This window comes from Mustelus asterias, chromosome 24 (assembly GCF_964213995.1).
Source record: "Mustelus asterias chromosome 24, sMusAst1.hap1.1, whole genome shotgun sequence".
Lineage (NCBI taxonomy): Eukaryota > Metazoa > Chordata > Chondrichthyes > Carcharhiniformes > Triakidae > Mustelus > Mustelus asterias.
Window position 1 is genome coordinate 55,175,875 of NC_135824.1, and position 17,612 is coordinate 55,193,486.

At 48.6% G+C, this 17,612-nt stretch overlaps 1 protein-coding gene across 2 annotated transcripts in view; it reads left to right on the top strand.

Moving 5' to 3' along the window:
- The window catches only part of LOC144511417 (neutral amino acid transporter B(0)-like), a 61,183-nt gene extending 46,159 nt beyond the window's left edge, over positions 1-15,024 (top strand). Inside the window, exons 8-9 of one of the 2 annotated variants that reach the window (XR_013500819.1) lie at positions 1,410-8,614; positions 8,790-15,024. Coding sequence is in view for 1 of the 2 variants with exons in the window: in XM_078241752.1 (XP_078097878.1) it covers positions 1,410-1,647 (238 nt within the window). In the remaining variant the exon portion in view is untranslated. Of the gene's footprint in view, positions 1-1,409 lie in introns of both variants that reach the window. The other variant, XM_078241752.1, reaches the window with a different exon arrangement.
- The last annotated feature ends 2,588 nt before the right edge of the window (positions 15,025-17,612 follow it).

The window sequence follows — 17,612 nt, forward strand, 5'->3', positions numbered from 1 at the left end:
CCAGTAATGAGAAGGGGTGGATCAGCTAGAGTTCCCGCTAACCAGCATCCCCACCCCGGCTAAGCTGGAAAGTGAACTTTCGGCAAGCATTTGGATTAGTTTGTGATAGAAACATAAAAAATATGAGCAGGAGAAGGCCATCCAGCCCTTCAAGCACACTCTATGGCTCATCATCCAACTCGGTAACATGTTCCTTCTCCAACTCCATCATATCATTTCATCCTTTCAGCCCCAAGAGCTATATCTAACTCCGCTGTCTTGAAAACCTGAAGAAGGGGCTTGGAGCTCCGAAAGCTTGTGTGGCTTTTGCTACCAAATAAACCTGTTGGACTTTAACCTGGTGTTGTTAAACTTCTTACTGTGTTTACCCCAGTCCAACGCCGGCATCTCCACGTCTTGAAAACATGCAAAGCTTTGATCTTGACTGCTTTCTATGGTGGATAATTCCACAGTCTCATCATTCCCTGAGTGAAGAAATTTTCCCTCAGCTCAGTTTAAATGGTCTACCTTGTATCCTCAGGTACCTGGATCCTTCAGCATCTTATTAATATCTCAGCGTGTAGATAACATGCCCTTTTTTTTATTCATCCTGCCAAAAGGGGTGGTTGGCACTGCTGCCTCACAGCGCCAGAGACCAGGGTTCGATTCCCGGCTTGGGTCACTGCCAGTGTGGAGTTTGCACGTTCTCCCCGTGTCTGCATGGGTTTCCTCCGGGTGCTCCGATTTCTTCCTACAGTCCAAAAGATGTACGGGTTAGGGTGCATTGGCCATGCTAAATTCTCCCTCAGTGTACCCGAACAGGCGCCGGAGTGTGGCAACTAGGGGAATTTTTACAGTAACTTCATTGCAGTGTTAATGTAAGCCTATTTGTGACACTAATAAATAAACTTTACTTTCAATAGGCCGACTCAGATTTTCCTACATGGAATCATAGAAACCCTACAGTGCAGAAGGAGGCCATTCGGCCCATCGAGTCTGCACTGACTACAATCCCACCCTATCCCCGTAACCTCATGTATTTACCCTAGCTAGTCCCCCTGACACTAAGGGGCGATTTGGCATGGCCAATCCACACATCTTTGGATTGTGGGAGGAAACCGGAGCACCCGGAGGAAAGCCACGCAGACACAGGGAGAACTTGCAGACTCCGCACAGACAGTGACCCGAGGCCGGAATTGAACCCGGGTCCCTGGCGCTGTGATGCAGCAGTGCTAACCGCTGTGCCACCGCGCTGCCCTAGTTGCACCGCTAGGGCCAAATAGCTGGCCAGCATCCTTATTGGACACTCATCAATCCTTGTGGGGGCGCAATGGAAATGGTTCCAGAAATGGTTGCAAGCTAGTGTCTACAACTTGAGGAGAATCTAACCATGTCTGATGTTTGCGGTTGTGTTTTTTCTTCTGTTGTAGGGATCGCACCTGCACGGTCCTCAACGTGGAAGGCGACGCCTTCGGAGCCGGGCTCCTCCAGAGTTACGCCGACAAGCACCATTTGGACCAGCAGATGGAAGAGCTCACCGAAGTAAAAACGGAAACCATGACGCTAGAGAAGTCCGAGGAGGAGGAGGGGTCACCGCTCATCAAGAGAGAGGTGAAGATGACCTTAGACACGGGGAACAGCTCCCTGGAGAAGGAATCGGTGATGTGAGGCCTAGCTGTGTGGATTGGAGCATCCACACGTGGACAATTTACTTCAGAACCTCCTGCTCGGAAACAAAATTGGAAAATCCTCTTGCCTCTTGCCCTCCCCCTCCCCCTCCCCCCTCTCTCATAAACTTGGGAAAGTTTGAAGAGTGTGACCGGGGGGGGAATGAGGTTTTTTTTTGTGAAAGTCAGTGACAGTACTTGGCATTATTTTCCCCCTTCACTGCCGCACCTACCCACCTCTGGGCCTAGAAACCTTGTGTGCCCGAGGCCTGGTGGTTTACGAGTTCCAAAATTTCACAATGAACCGTGTAGGGGGGGAGGGGGGGGGGATTCTGACAAAAGAATCTGCCTTGAAATCTTCGGACAGTTTTGATCTTTGTCTCCAAAATGAAACGCAACCAACGGTGTATTAGGGGTGTTTTGTAATCCCACTGTATATTGACACTGCCATCTTCCTCTTGATTTTATAGCGTCTCTGGCATTTCCTCTCTCTTGACTGCGTTGTCACAGCTGTGCTGTGGATTAGTGTCATACGCTTTACCTAATGTTGCTGATGTCTTGGCTTCTCCTTAGTTACCGTAGAAAGGAGGGTAGTTGGGGGGGAGGGGGTGAAGAAATAGAACTTAGAATGACCAATCTGTATTTTCCCCCTATTTGTCCTCTGGCTTTTAATGTGGAGGAGAGGGGAGGAAGTACAGGACGACAAAGAAAGAGGGGAGGAAGTGAAGCAAACATTTGCGTTTATACGATGACTTAGTATGACATCTTTTGAAGTGCCACACTCTTACCTCTTCTGGAAACTGGTGGACTGTCGTGTGGGGCGGTGAGGGGAATGGATGGATGGTTGGTGTGGGTGTCACCAGGCAGTTTTTGGCAACCATACAGCTGAAACATTGTGTTTGTCATGCTCTGAGTCAGGGGTTGTGGGTTTTTAAGTCCCACTCGTGAGCATAATGTGCAGGCTGATACGCCAGTTCCAGGACTGCTGCGTCCATCGAAGTCTCGTTCTTTTCAAAACGGGGTTAAAGCCAGACCCTGTCTACACCCTCAAGTGGATGGCAAAGATTCCAAGTCACTACCTCAACGGCACGGCGGCGCAGTGGTTGGCACTGCTGCCTCGCGGTGCCAGGGACCCGGGTTCGATTCCCGGCTTGGGTCACTGCCTGTGCGGAGTCTGCACGTTCTCCCCGTGTCTGCGTGGGTTTCCTCCGGGAGCTCCAGTTTCCTCCCACAGTCCGAAAGACGTGCCGGTTAGGGTGCATTGGCCGTGCTAAATTCTCCCTCGGTGTTACCCGAACAGGAGTGTGGCGACTAGGAGATTTTCACAGTAACTTCATTGCAGCGTTAATGTAAGCCTTACTTGTGACTAGTAAATAAATAAGTGAAAAGCCTGAGGAGTTCTCCTCGTTGCTTCTATTTGCCCCTGAACCAGCATCTTTAGAAAAAAAAGACATGTTATGATCATGCTGTTTGTGGGAGCTTGCTGTGCAGAGATGGGCTGCTAGATTCGCTACAGTACATCAGTGATGACCCATCAAAAGTGCTCCATTGGCTGTGAACATCCTTGAGGTGGTGAGAGATGTGATATAAATGCAGGTTTCTTTCTTTCCCCAGGTTTTGGGTGTGGAGAGGGATGGGGGTGGGGGGGGAGGTTTGGACAGAGGGTATTTATTGTTCTTTTAACATCACATTGTCAACTTGGGAATTTAGTTGGAGGAACCCCTTTAAGAGCCATAGCTGTTCCAGGGACGCTGAAGGATGGGGGAAACACCACGTAAACGGGAAAGTAAGAGGGGAGAGAGGCGAGAAACTATAAAACTTGAAAAATCAGAATTCTTGACAAACAGATTGCAATTGTTTATTAATAGTGTTTCCCTGACTTTTTGTGCTTTACTTTTTAACTCTAATATACGGGATCTTCACACTGACTTGGGCTGACAGGATATTCTCTCTGAATCCCGCGCGTTCAGTCTTGAATCACAGTGTGTTAAAGGTCCAGAGGTTATTTCAGGGGCCTCTTGGCATTTAGGCAAGGTTGCCAACTCCTCCAGGATTGTCCTGGAGACTCCAGATACTGCAGATTTAATTTCCCCGGACCCCTGCCGTGAATAAAACCCAGGACGAAGATCGGGGCGGATGTGGGTTCTTCTTATTAATTCCATTTTCCTCAAGTTTTTTTTGTGTGAGAGTTGTATTGAAAAGAATCGAGAGATTGGTAAGAGGAGTGATTTGAGCGAGCTTGCGGAGTGGGATTAGCAGCAGCGCATCACGTGATGAGGTGTGTCCATGTAGAGTTGGCAACCACTATTTGGAGCCAAGGCTTTTGTTTTGTCGGGGGTTGGGGGGGGGGGGCGGGGGGAGATAACTTGGTGCACATGTTCATCTGAGCATGTGCACAAGTCTGGTCACCGTGCCAACGGACTGGAGATTGGATTGGGGAAGAGGTTGGAACTATGAACTGGAGACCCCAGACCGATTTGATATATTTTTGTGGTTAGCACCTGACAGGCAAGATGCACATGTTTCAGGTTTGTCGGTCTCTGGGTACTGGGGCCTATTAACCCTCTCTTTCAGTTGCTGACCTGCCCAATTTTCAGAATCTTTTAAGTTTTTAGTTTCTCGGGGGGGGGGGGGGGGAGGTGTGGAGAGATGACCATCTGCCCTCCTCCCAACTCGCAACATTTTTAGGGAAAATTATCTCGGATACTGGAATCGGAAACAAAAGCAGAAAATGCTGGAAAATCTCAACTGGCCTGACAGTAGTGTCTGTGGAGGGAGAATAGAGCCAACGTTTCGAGTCTAGATGACCCTTCGTCAGAGCTGGCAAAGGGTCATCCTAACTTGAAACGTTGGCTCTATTCTCTCTCCACGGATGCTGTCAGACCTGCTGAGATTTTCCAGCGTTTTCTGTTTTTGTTACATTTTCAGTAATGTTACCCCCCCCCCACACTCCCTCTTGGACCTTCATTAGGACTTGGAGCTTCCTTTATTTTATAACTGACCACTCCCCTCCGTGTCTTCCTGGGAATTTCCTCCATGTTTTGGGAGACTGGGAAAAGGCTACAAACGTTTTGAGCCATTTTCTCCTTCGAACTGGTGCACACCATGACATAGGAGCAGAATGAGGCCACTCGGCCCATCGAATCTGCTCTGCCATTCAATCATGACTGATATTTTTCTCATCCTTTTCCCCATAACCCCTGATCCCCTTATCAATCAAGAACCTATCCATCTCTGTCTTAAAGACACTCAATGACCCGGCCTCCACAGCCTTCTGCGGCAAAGAGTTCCACAGATTCACCACTCTCAGGCTGAAGAAATTCCTCCTCATCTCTGTTTTAAACGATCATCCCTTTAGTCTGAGGTTGTGCCCTCTGTTTCTAGTTTTTCCTACTAGTGGAAACATCCTCTCCACGTCCACTCTATCCAGGCCTCGCAGGATCCTGTAAGTTTCAATAAGATCCCCCCCTCATCCTTCTAAACTCCAACAAGTACAGACCCAGAGTCCTCAACCGTTCCTCATACGACAAGCTCTTCATTCCATGGATCATTCTTGTGAACCTCTTCTGGACCCTTTCCCAAAGGCCAACACATGCTTCCTTAGATATGGGGCCCAAAACTGCTCACAATACTCCAAATGGGGTCTGACCAGAGCCTTATACAGCCTCAGAAGTACATCCCTGCTCTTGTATTCGAAGACACAAAGCAAGGAGGAAAATGAGGATCTATTGAAAGGAATAAACGCTACGTTGCAGAGCATGAGCGAGTGTGAGAGTCGGATGGTCAGATTAATATTGTGTAGGTTGTAGAAATATTTGGATCTTTTTGCTTTACCTGTAAATTAAATACCTCGAGCACAAAATAAAACAAAATTGAGACTGTTGATTCGTGGTTTTGGCTAAAAATTGACCAATCAGAATTAGGTAATCAAGAAGGTTAGAGGAATGTAGACCTTTACGTTTAAAGGACAAGAACACAAGGGTGCAGAGATGAGTGGTTGGCACGGCTGCCTCACAGCGTCAGGGACCCGGGTTCGGTTCTGGCCTTGGGTGACTGACCGTGTGGAGTTTGTATGTTTTTCCCCGCGTCTGGGTGGGTTTCCTCCGGATACTCTGGTTTCCTCCCACAGTCCAAAGAATTCCCACAGTGCAGAAGGAGGCCACCTGGCCCATTGAGTCTGCACCGGCTCTCTGACAAAGCATCCCGCCAAGGCCATTTCCCGTAACCCCGCCCTGCTAATCCCCCTAACCTACACTTCTGGGCGGCACGGTGCCACAGTGGTCAGCACTGCTGCCTCACAGTGCCAGGAACCCCAGTTCGATTCCGGCCTCGGGTCACTGTCTGTGTGGAGTTTGCACCTTCTCCCCATATCTGTGTGGGTTTCCTCCGGGCGCTCCGGTTTCCTCCCACAGTCCAAAGATGTGCGGGTTAGGTTGATTGGCCGTGCTAAATTGACCCTAGTGTCAGGGGGAATTAGCAGGGTAAATGCGTGGGGTTATGGGAATAGGGCCTGGGTGGGATTGTGGTCGGTACAGACTCGATGGCTGAATGGCCTCCTTCTGTACTGTAGGGATTCTACGATTCTTGGGATACTAAGGGACATTTTAGCACGGCCAATCCATCTAAGCTACACATCTTTTGACTGTGGAAGGAAACCGGAAGAAACCCACGCAAACACGTGGAGTTCGTGCCAGACAGTGACCCAAGGCCGAAATTGAACCCGGGTCCCTGAAGCAGTGCTAGCCACTGTGTAGGTTAGGTGCATTAACAATGGTGGATCCACGGGGATGGAAGAGGTGCTGTCCTGGGTGGGAAGCTCTTTTGAAGAGTCCATGCAGACTCTGTGGGCTCTTTCGCAACCATAGGGATTCAATGGTTTTATGGTTATGCAAGTTAGATGAAGCCTTAGTTAGACCAGACCTGGAGATACTGTAAGCAGTTCTAGGCACCCACACATTAGGTGATGTAAATTAGTGCTGGGAGTGCAGCCTAGATTTACCAAAATCTGTGAAAAGAACGGTTGAGATTTCAGATGTGCAAGCTGCACGTCAGATCGGAGCGAATAAAATAAAGTTTATTTATTAGCGTCACAAGTTACATTAACACTGCAATGAAGTTACTATGAAATTCCCCCTTAGTCGCCACAGTCCGGTGCCTGTTCGGGTCAATGCACCCTAACCAGCACGTCTTTCGGACTGTGGGAGAAATCATAGAAATCATAGAAACCCTACAGTGCAGAAGGAGGCCATTCGGCCCATCGAGTCTGCACCGACCACAATCCCACCCAGGCCCTACCCCCCACATATTTACCCGCTAATCCCTCTAACCTATGCATCTCAGGGGCAATTTTAACCTGGCCAATCAACCTAACCCGCACATCTTTGGACTGTGGGAGGAAACCGGAGCACCCGGAGGAAACCCACGCAAACACGAGGAGAATGTGCAAACTCCACACAGACAGTGACCCGAGCCGGGAATCGAACCCAGGTCCCTGGCGCTGTGAGGCAGCAGTGCTAACCACTGTGCTACCTCCAATGAAAGGTGACAGACCTGAAACGTGAACTCTCTATGTCCATACACGCTGCCTGACCTGCTGAGTATTTTCGGCCTTTCCTGTCAGATTGCCAGCATTTTACGCTCTCGTTTTTACCAGAATGATGCCTGGATTCCGAGGGTTAAATTAAGAGGCCCGATTATGCGCGGCTTGTAGAATTTAGGAGATTGCAGAGGTGGTTTGATCAAAGCTTTTTATGGTATTGGAGTGGCGGGGGGGACAAATAGTTTCTCCTTATTTGGCTCATTCCCACTGGCTGAGGAGTCAAATCTGAGAGAGGTACAGTCCAGAAATTAGAGCTAGACATTTTAGGGGTAAAATTGGGTTTCCAAATAAAAGGTGGTAGAAGTTTGGAATTCTATTCTGCAAACAGCAATCGATAGATCAATTATTAATTTTAAATTTTAAGATAGTTTTTGTTTTAAACCAAAGGTATTAAGTAATTTGGGGCAATGGTTACATGGGGTTCCGTCACAGACCAGCCATCGTCTCAATAGATGACCCACACTCATTCCTATAGACCTACTCCACTCCTTAAAACATTGGGACAATCTTATGCCATCATGTGGCACCAAAAAGGAGGCCATTCGGCCCATCATTTGTGTGCCAACTTTTTGAAACAATTATCCAATTGTTTTCCCTCTTCCATCCGATATCCAATTCCCTTCTGAAATAAAATGTGTTCGTTCTCTGGAATTCAACAAGCTGACTCATCATGGTTGTGTCCCTGGCATAAACATATTGAGCTGCGTAACGGGACTGTCACTGTGTAGCTCGGGTACAGTACTGGTGGGGACACATCTGTCACTGTATAACACTGGGGTACAGTACTGGTGGGGACACATCTGTCACTGTATAACACTGGGGGTACAGTACTGGTGGGGACCGGTCTGTCACTGTATAACACTGGGGTACAGTACTGGTGGGGACGGGTCTGTCACTGTATAACACTGGGGTACAGTACTGGTGGGGATGGGTCTGTCACTGTATAACACTGGGGTACAGTACTGGTGGGGACGGGTCTGTCACTGTATAACGCTGGGGTACAGTACTGGTGGGGACGGGTCTGTCACTGTATAACGCTGGGGTACAGTACTGGTGGGGACGGGTCTGTCACTGTATAACACTGGGGTACAGTACTGGTGGGGACGGGTCTGTCACTGTATAACACTGGGGTACAGTACTGGTGGGGACGGGTCTGTCACTGTATAACACTGGGGTACAGTACTGGTGGGGATGGGTCTGTCTCTGTATAACACTGGGGTACAGTACTGGAGGTACAGGTCTGTCACTGTGTAACACTGGGGTACAGTACTGGTGGAGATGGGTCTGTCACTGTATAACACTGGGGTACAGTACTGGAGGTACAGGTCTGTCACTGTGTAACACTGGGGTACAGTACTGGTGGGGACGGGTCTGTCACTGTATAACACTGGGGTACAGTACTGGTGGGGACGGGTCTGTCGCTGTATAACACTGGGGTACAGTACTGGTGGGGACGGGTCTGTCACTGTATAACACTGGGGTACAGTACTGTTGGGGATGGGTCTGTCACTGTATAACACTGGGGTACAGTACTGGAGGTACAGGTCTGTCACTGTAACACTGGGGTACAGTACTGGTGGGGACGGGTCTGTCACTGTATAACACTGGGGTACAGTACTGGTGGGGACGGGTCTGTCGCTGTATAACACTGGGGTACAGTACTGGTGGGGACGGGTCTGTCACTGTATAACACTGGGGTACAGTACTGTTGGGGATGGGTCTGTCACTGTATAACACTGGGGTACAGTACTGGAGGTACAGGTCTGTCACTGTGTAACACTGGGGTACAGTACTGGTGGGGACGGGTCTGTCACTGTATAACACTGGGGTACAGTACTGGTGGGGACGGGTCTGTCGCTGTATAACACTGGGGTACAGTACTGGTGGGGACGGGTCTGTCACTGTATAACACTGGGGTACAGTACTGTTGGGGATGGGTCTGTCACTGTATAACACTGGGGTACAGTACTGGAGGTACAGGTCTGTCACTGTGTAACACTGGGGTACAGTACTGGTGGGGACGGGTCTGTCACTGTATAACACTGGGGTACAGTACTGGTGGGAACTGGTCTGTCGCTGTATAACACTGAGGTACAGTATTGGTGGGGACGGTTTGTCACTGTATAACACTGGGGTACGGTACTGGTGGGGACGGGTCTGTCACTGTATAACACTGGGGTATAGTACTGGTGGGGACGGGTCTGTCACTGTATAACACTAGGGTACAATACTGGTGGGGACGGTTTGTCACTGTATAACACTGGGGTACAGTACTGGTGGGGATGGGTCTGTCACTGTATAACACTGGGGTACAGTACTGGTGGGGACAGGTCTGTCACTGTATAACACTAGGGTACAGTACTGGTGGGGACAGGTCTGTCACTGTATAATACTGGGGTACAGTACTGGTGGGAACTGGTCTGTCACTGTATAACACTGGGGTACAAGACTGCTGCTTGCAATGTCGCTAATATGAAATAATAGGCCGTTTACTATAAAAGTATGCTTTCAAATGAAGATGTCTAGTTCCTGGTCATCAGTGATCAGAAGGCTAATATTTTTGGGGATTTATGTACTGCCTATCTGGACAGAACAGGATTCCCTCCTTTGTATCCATTGCACACAATCTTCCAAGAAGATTTTGAAGAGGTTATTTTAAGGCGGCAGCATAGTGATTATTCTACTACGTAGGATTACTCGTAATCAGGATTACAGGATGTCACTGCTCTTTCGTCGGACCTGGGCGGAGTTACGCCTTTTAACCATTTTGTTTAAGAATTACAGGGAGAGGGGAAGATGGATCACAAAGGGGAATATCTGTGATGGAGTGGTGACATGTACAAGGCAGAGGGCTGGGAAACAAGAAGAGTGTAGAGGAGGTGTAAATGGCAACAGCAGAGCCAGTTGCTACTATGTGAAGCAATGGGAATAATGGTTGTGATTGGAAATGGTCAAATTCATTGATCAGGAATCATAGAATAGAAGAATCATAGAATCCCTCCAGTGCAAAAGGAGGGCATTCGGCCCATCAAATGTTATAACGTGATGGGCATGGACAGAGTGGATAGTCAGAACCTTTTTCCTAGGGTGGAAGAGTCAATTACTAGGGGGCACAGGTTTAAGATGTGAGGGGCAAGGTTTAAAGGAGAGGTACGAGGCACGTTTTTTTTTACAGAGGGTGGTGGGTGCCTGGAACTCGCTGCCGGGGGTAGTAGTGGAAGCAGATGCGATGGTGACTTTTGTCTTGACAAATACATGAATAGGATGGGGACAGAGGGATATGGTCCCCGGAAGGGTAGGGGGTTTTAGTTCAGTCGGGCAGCATGGTCGGTGCAGGCTTGGAGGGCCGAAGGGCCTGTTCCTGTGCTGGAATTTTCTTTGTTCCTCTGTGTTCTTTGATCTGAAACTAAAATATTGTGTAGTTGCTAACTGCATAGAAACATGGAAAAACTACAGCACAAAACAGGCCCTTCAGCCCCACAAGTTGTGCCGAACATATCCCTACCTTCTAGGCCTACCTATAACCCTCCATCCTATTAAGTCCCATGTACACATCCAGGAGTCTCTTAAAAGACCCCATTGAGTTTGCCTCCACCACCACTGACGGCAGCCGACTGCATATAGACTGTCTAAAGGCTCGTGGGCACGATCGAGTCTTCAAATATTGACAACATGGCTCATGAGGCGGAGCTTTCTTTTCCCCCCCATGTGACGTGAACGTTACTTGGCAAGGCCAGCATTCATTGCCCATCCCTAATTGTCCCTTGAACCAATGTGGTCCACACGGTGTAGGCACACCCACAGTGCATCTCGGCCTCTGATTTTCACACTCACTTATCTATCTTGTTTGAATTTTGGGGAGTCTTGGGGGGAGGGGTGGTTTCCTCCTTAGATTTTCTCTTGCTTTTTCTTTTGACTTCACAATAACAGCTTGACTTGAGGAATTACGGGGAGTGGAGATTCTGGTGGCCCTTGGGGGGCGGGGGCGCTCGATGGTACAAATGCTTTAATCCACGTAGACCACAGGCTGTGTTTGCTTCTGGGTTTAGGCCGAAGGTGCTGGTGCTTTGATTCCACTGGGGAATGTGTATCCATCCCAGCTGGGCGTAAGAATGACGTTCAGTGCTTTTGTGTTTTGCGTTTTTCAAAATGCGGTTGTATTCCTGTTTCGTCTCTGTATTTTGTCTATTCTGTGACTGTATAGCAACTCCGTGTGTGTGTGGACGTCTTTAAAAAAAGTGTGTATGTGTGTGTGAGTACGTTAAGTGTGTGGTTTATGTGTGTGTGTGTGTGTTTGTGTGTGTGCGGTGTTTGTGTGTCTGTGTGTGTGTGGTGTATGTGTTTGTGTGCGGTGTTTGTGTGTATGTGTTTGTGTGTGTGTGTGGTGTATGTGTTTGTGTGTGTGTGTCTGTGTGTGTGTATGTGTTTGTCTGTGTGTTTGTGTGTTTGTGTGTGTCTGTGTGGTGTATGTGTTTTTAAATGTCATAATTGTACAAAGTAAAGTATAATTGGCCAGCCATTTCTGCCTCCTTCCCACTTGAGTACGAAAGTGGACAGGAGGCTGGGGTGGAGTCCAGGGTTAGGCTCCGAGATCTGTCTCGACAATGTGGACAATTCGCCAAAAAATTTGGATAATAAAAACACCTGAACGAGTCAAACTCTCTGGGAGAAATTGTCTTTCTTGAAGAAACTTGTGTTTCTTCTCTAAGTGCCAGAATTAACGTCAAAAACTGCCCCAAGCCGATGGTAATCCAAGGTATCGTGCAGGATCGAGACAAGCGCATTGCTTGGATTGTCAAAAAGACCCGGCAGGTTTCAGAACAAAATGTTGATGTTTCTCTCCCTGCTCTTCCTCTTGATGAGGCTAACGTTTGCCCAAATGCGTCCAAATCTGGTGCCCTTCTATAATGGGATCTTGGCTTCCTTTTTTATCTTTTTGTTTTAACTTGAGGGGGTTTTCTTTCCAAATAAGATGCCAGCTGAGATGCTGTTGTACCCAATCAGATTGACATGCTTATTTCCAATGGTTTTCCTTTTGTTTCTTAAATCTGTATTTGTCTTCACCATTCAGAAGGTGAGTGGCATTCTCGTCATCTCCTGGATTGGTTCCTGAGGCAGAGGAACATTCCAGAAAATCCCGCCGTCGATTGTCTCTGCTTTCTGCCTCTGTCAGAGGTTTGCGTGGCTGGGGACGGGCGGAGGGGAATTGGGAAGTTGGGGTGATTGGGTAGGGAAGCACAAATTTCAGAAACGGTTTCTCCGAGTGTGCTTTCCAAACCTCAGCCATAACCCACGAAAAACGCATTAGTTTGGTTCCTTCTATCTCATTTGTCTGATCGCTCTGGTGATTATGTTTGTCTGACAATGCACGCCCCTACATTTTGGCAGGACCTCGGACTATTCCAGTGGAAATCATTTTCTTTCTTAGCACTAGAAGATGGCCGGCTTACTGATTGGCTCAAGTCTGTGTGGAGTCTGCACATTCTCCTCGTGTCTGCGTGGGTTTCCTCCGGTTGCTCTGGTTTCCTCCCACAGTCCAAAGATGTGCGGGTTAGGTTGATTGGCCATGCTAAAATTGCTCCTTAGTTTCCTGAGATGCGTAGGTTAGAGGGATTAGGGATATGGGGGTATGGCCTGGGTGGGATTGTGGTCAGTGCAGACTCGATGGGCTGAATGGCCTCTTCCTGCACTGTAGGGTTTCTATGATTCTATGAAGTCTCCTAATTGCCAGTCTAAACTAGCCATTTTATAATGGGCTTCAGTTTCAGTAAGAAGTGTAACAACACCAGGTTAAAGTCCAACAGGTTTATTTGGTAGCAAACGCCACTAGCTTTCAGAGCGCTGCTCCTTCATCAGGTGGAGTGGGAGTGAGACCTCCCACTCCACCTGACGAAGGAGCAGCTCGCTCCGAAAGCTAGTGGCGTTTGCTACCAAATAAACCTGTTGGACTTTAACCTGGTGTTGTTAGACTTCTTACTGTGTTTACCCCAGTCCAACGCCGGCATCTCCATAACATGACTTCAGTTTCAGGACATTATTCAGAATCACGGAAGGAGGCCATTTGGCCCATCATGTCTGCACCAGCTCTCCAAATGAGCATCATAACTTAGTGCCATTTTCCTGCTTTCCCCACCTGCACCCCTACCCTGCACACTTTCTATCCAAATGATAATCTAATGCCCTCTTGAATGCCTCAGCTGAACCTGCCTCTGCCACACTTCCAGGCAGTGCATTCCAGACCCCAACCGCTCGCTGCGTGGAAAATCTTTTCTTGCATTTGGTTCTCTAGCAAATCACTTTTTAAATCTGTGCCCTCTCACTCTCGGGTCCTCTTACGAACCGTTTCTCCCTGTCTACTCTGTCCAGCCCCCTTGTGGATGTGAACACCTCTATCAATCTCCTTTTAGCTTTCTCTCCGAGGAGAACATGTCCCAACTTCTCCAATCTATCATTCACAGGCTTACAACTGTATTGAACACAGGAGTTGGGACGTCTTGTTGAAGTTATACAAGACATTGGTAAGGCCACACTTGGAATACTGTGTGCAATTCTGGTCACCCTATTATTATAGAAAGGATATTATTAAACTAGAAAGAGTGCAGAAAAGATTTACTAGGATGCTGCCGGGACTTGATGGATTGAGTTATAAGGAGAGGCTGAATAGACTGGGACTTTTTTCTCTGGAGCGTAGGAGGCTGAGGGGTGACCTTATAGAGGTCTATAAAATAATGAGGGGCATAGACAAGGTAGATAGTCAAGATCTTTTCCCAAAGGTAGGGGACTCTAAAACTAGAGGGCATAGGTTTAAGGTGAGAGGGGAGAGATACAAAAGTGTCCAGAGGGACAATTTTTTCACACAGAGGATGGTGAGTGTCTGGAACAAGCTGCCAGAGGTAGTAGTAGAGGCGGGTACAATTTTGTCTTTTAAAAAGCATTTAGACAGTTACATGGGTACGATGGGTATAGAGGGATATGGGCCAAACGCGGGCAATTGGGATTAGCTTAGGGGTTTTAAATAAAAAAGGGTGGGATGGACAAGTTGGGCCGAAGGGCCTGTTTCCATGCTGTAAACCTCTATGACTCTATTCCTAACTCGTGGTGGGCAATGCCACCGGAAGGGACGAGGGTAAGGAGGGAGATGTAAGAAAACTCCAGATTGGCTTTGATCCTTTAAAATCAACAGATCTCTCAAAGTGCTTTACACCTGTCGGAATCCAGCAACTCCTGTCGTGTCCAAGCCTCAAAGGATTTCCATTTCTTTTTCTATTGCATCATCTTCCACGTCGCTGATTGTAATCGTTCCAGCATTGGCGAATGTGCCTTCAGCCGCCCTGGGACCTCGGCTCTGCGATTCTCACCCTAAACCTCTCCGCCCCCCTACCTCTCTCTCTCCTTCTCCTTTTATACATTTCTTACAATCTATTTCTCTCGGTCAAGGTATTTCTGATCTGTCTTGATATTTCCAACAACTTCAGAGCATGAACTCTCTCCTCCACCTTCAGCCCATTTCCATTTATTATGCGGTTTATCTAATAGGCTATATCTGGAAAGTCAAAACAAAATGGGGTGCGGAGGCACAGTGGGTTAGCACTGCTGCCTCACGGTGCCAGGGACCCGGGTTCGATTCCCGGCTTGGGTCACTGTCTGTGCGGAGTCTGCACGTTCTCCCCGTGTCTGCGTGGGTTTCCTCCGGGTGCTCCGGTTTCTTCCCACAGTCCAAAGATGTGCAGGTTAGGTGTATTGGCCGTGCTAAATTGCCCCTTAGTGTCAGGGGGAGTGACAGGGTAAATATGTGGGGTTACGGGGATAGGGCCTGGGTGGGATTGTTGTCGGTGCAGACTCGATGGGACGAATGGCCTCCTTCTGCACTGTAGGGATTCTATGATCTAATTTCTTCTTATTTGTCCATTTCTATTGCTTCACATTTTTTTTTCCACTTCTGAAATCTTGCTTTCCATCTTGTCTTCCCCCCGCGTGCACACACACACATCCCACACATCCCACACACACACACATCCCACACATCCCACACACACACACAATCCCACACACACACACATCCCACACATCCCACACACACACACATCCCACACATCCCACACACACACACATCCCACACATCCCACACACACACACAATCCCACACACACACACAATCCCACACACACACACAATCCCACACACACATACAATCCCACACACACAATCCCACACACACAATCCCACACACACAATCCCACACACACAATCCCACACACACAATCCCACACACACACACAATCACACACACACAATCCCACACACACACACACAATCCCACACACACATACAATCCCACACACACAATCCCACACACACAATCCCACACACACAATCCCACACACACACACAATCCCACACACACATACAATCCCACACACACAATCCCACACACACAATCCCACACACACAATCCCACACACACAATCCCACACACACAATCCCACACACACAATCCCACACACACAATCCCACACATACAATCCCACACATACAATCCCACACACACATACAATCCCACACACACACATCCCACACACACACACAATCCCACACACACACACAATCCCACACACACAATCCCACACACACACACAATCCCACACACACAATCCCACACACACAATCCCACACACACACACAATCCCACACACACATACAATCCCACACACACATACAATCCCACACACACAATCCCACACACACAATCCCACACACACAATCCCACACACACAATCCCACACACACAATCCCACACACACAATCCCACACACACACACAATCCCACACACAATCCCACACACACACACACAATCCCACACACACAATCCCACACACACAATCCCACACACACACACAATCCCACACACACAATCCCACACACACATCCCACACACACACACAATCCCACACACACACACAATCCCACACACACAATCCCACACACACAATCCCACACACACACACAATCCCACACACACACATCCCACACACACACATCCCACACACACTCATCCCACACACACACATCCCACACACACACATCCACACACACACATCCCACACACACACATCCCACACACACACATCCCACACACACACATCCCACACACACACATCCCACACACACACATCCCACACACACACATCCCACACACACACATCCCACACACACACATCCCACACACACACACATCCCACACACACACACATCCCACACACACACACATCCCACACACACACACATCCCACACACACACATCCCACACACACACATCCCACACACACACATCCCACACACACACATCCCACACACACACATCCCACACACACACATCCCACACACACACATCCCACACACACACATCCCACACACACACATCCCACACACACACATCCCACACACACACATCCCACACACACACATCCCACACACACACATCCCACATACACACATCCCACACACACACATCCCACACACACACACATCCCACACACACACACATCCCACACACACACACATCCCACACACACACATCCCACACACACACACACACATCCCACACACACACACATCCCACACACACACATCCCACACACACACATCCCACACACACACATCCCACACACACACATCTACACACACACATCTACACACACACATCCCACATACACACATCCCACATACACACATCCCACATACACACATCCCACATACACACATCCCACATACACACATCCCACACACACACATCCCACACACACACATCCCACACACACACATCCCACACACACACATCCCACACACACACATCCCACACACACACATCCCACACACACACATTCCACACACACACATTCCACACACACACATCCCACACACACACATCCCACACACACGCATCCTACACACACACATCCCACACACACACATCCAACACACACACATCCAACACACACACATCCCACACACACACATCCCACACACACACATCCCACACACACACATCCCACACACACACACATCCCACACACACACACATCCCACACACACACACATCCCACACACACACACATCCCACACACACACACATCCCACACACACACACATCCCACACACACACACATCCCACACACACACATCCCACACACACACATCCCACACACACACATCCCACACACACACATCCCACACACACACATCCCACACACACACATCCCACACACACACATCCCACACACACACATCCCACACACACACATCCCACACACACACATCCCACACACACACATCCCACACACACACATCCCACACACACACATCCCAC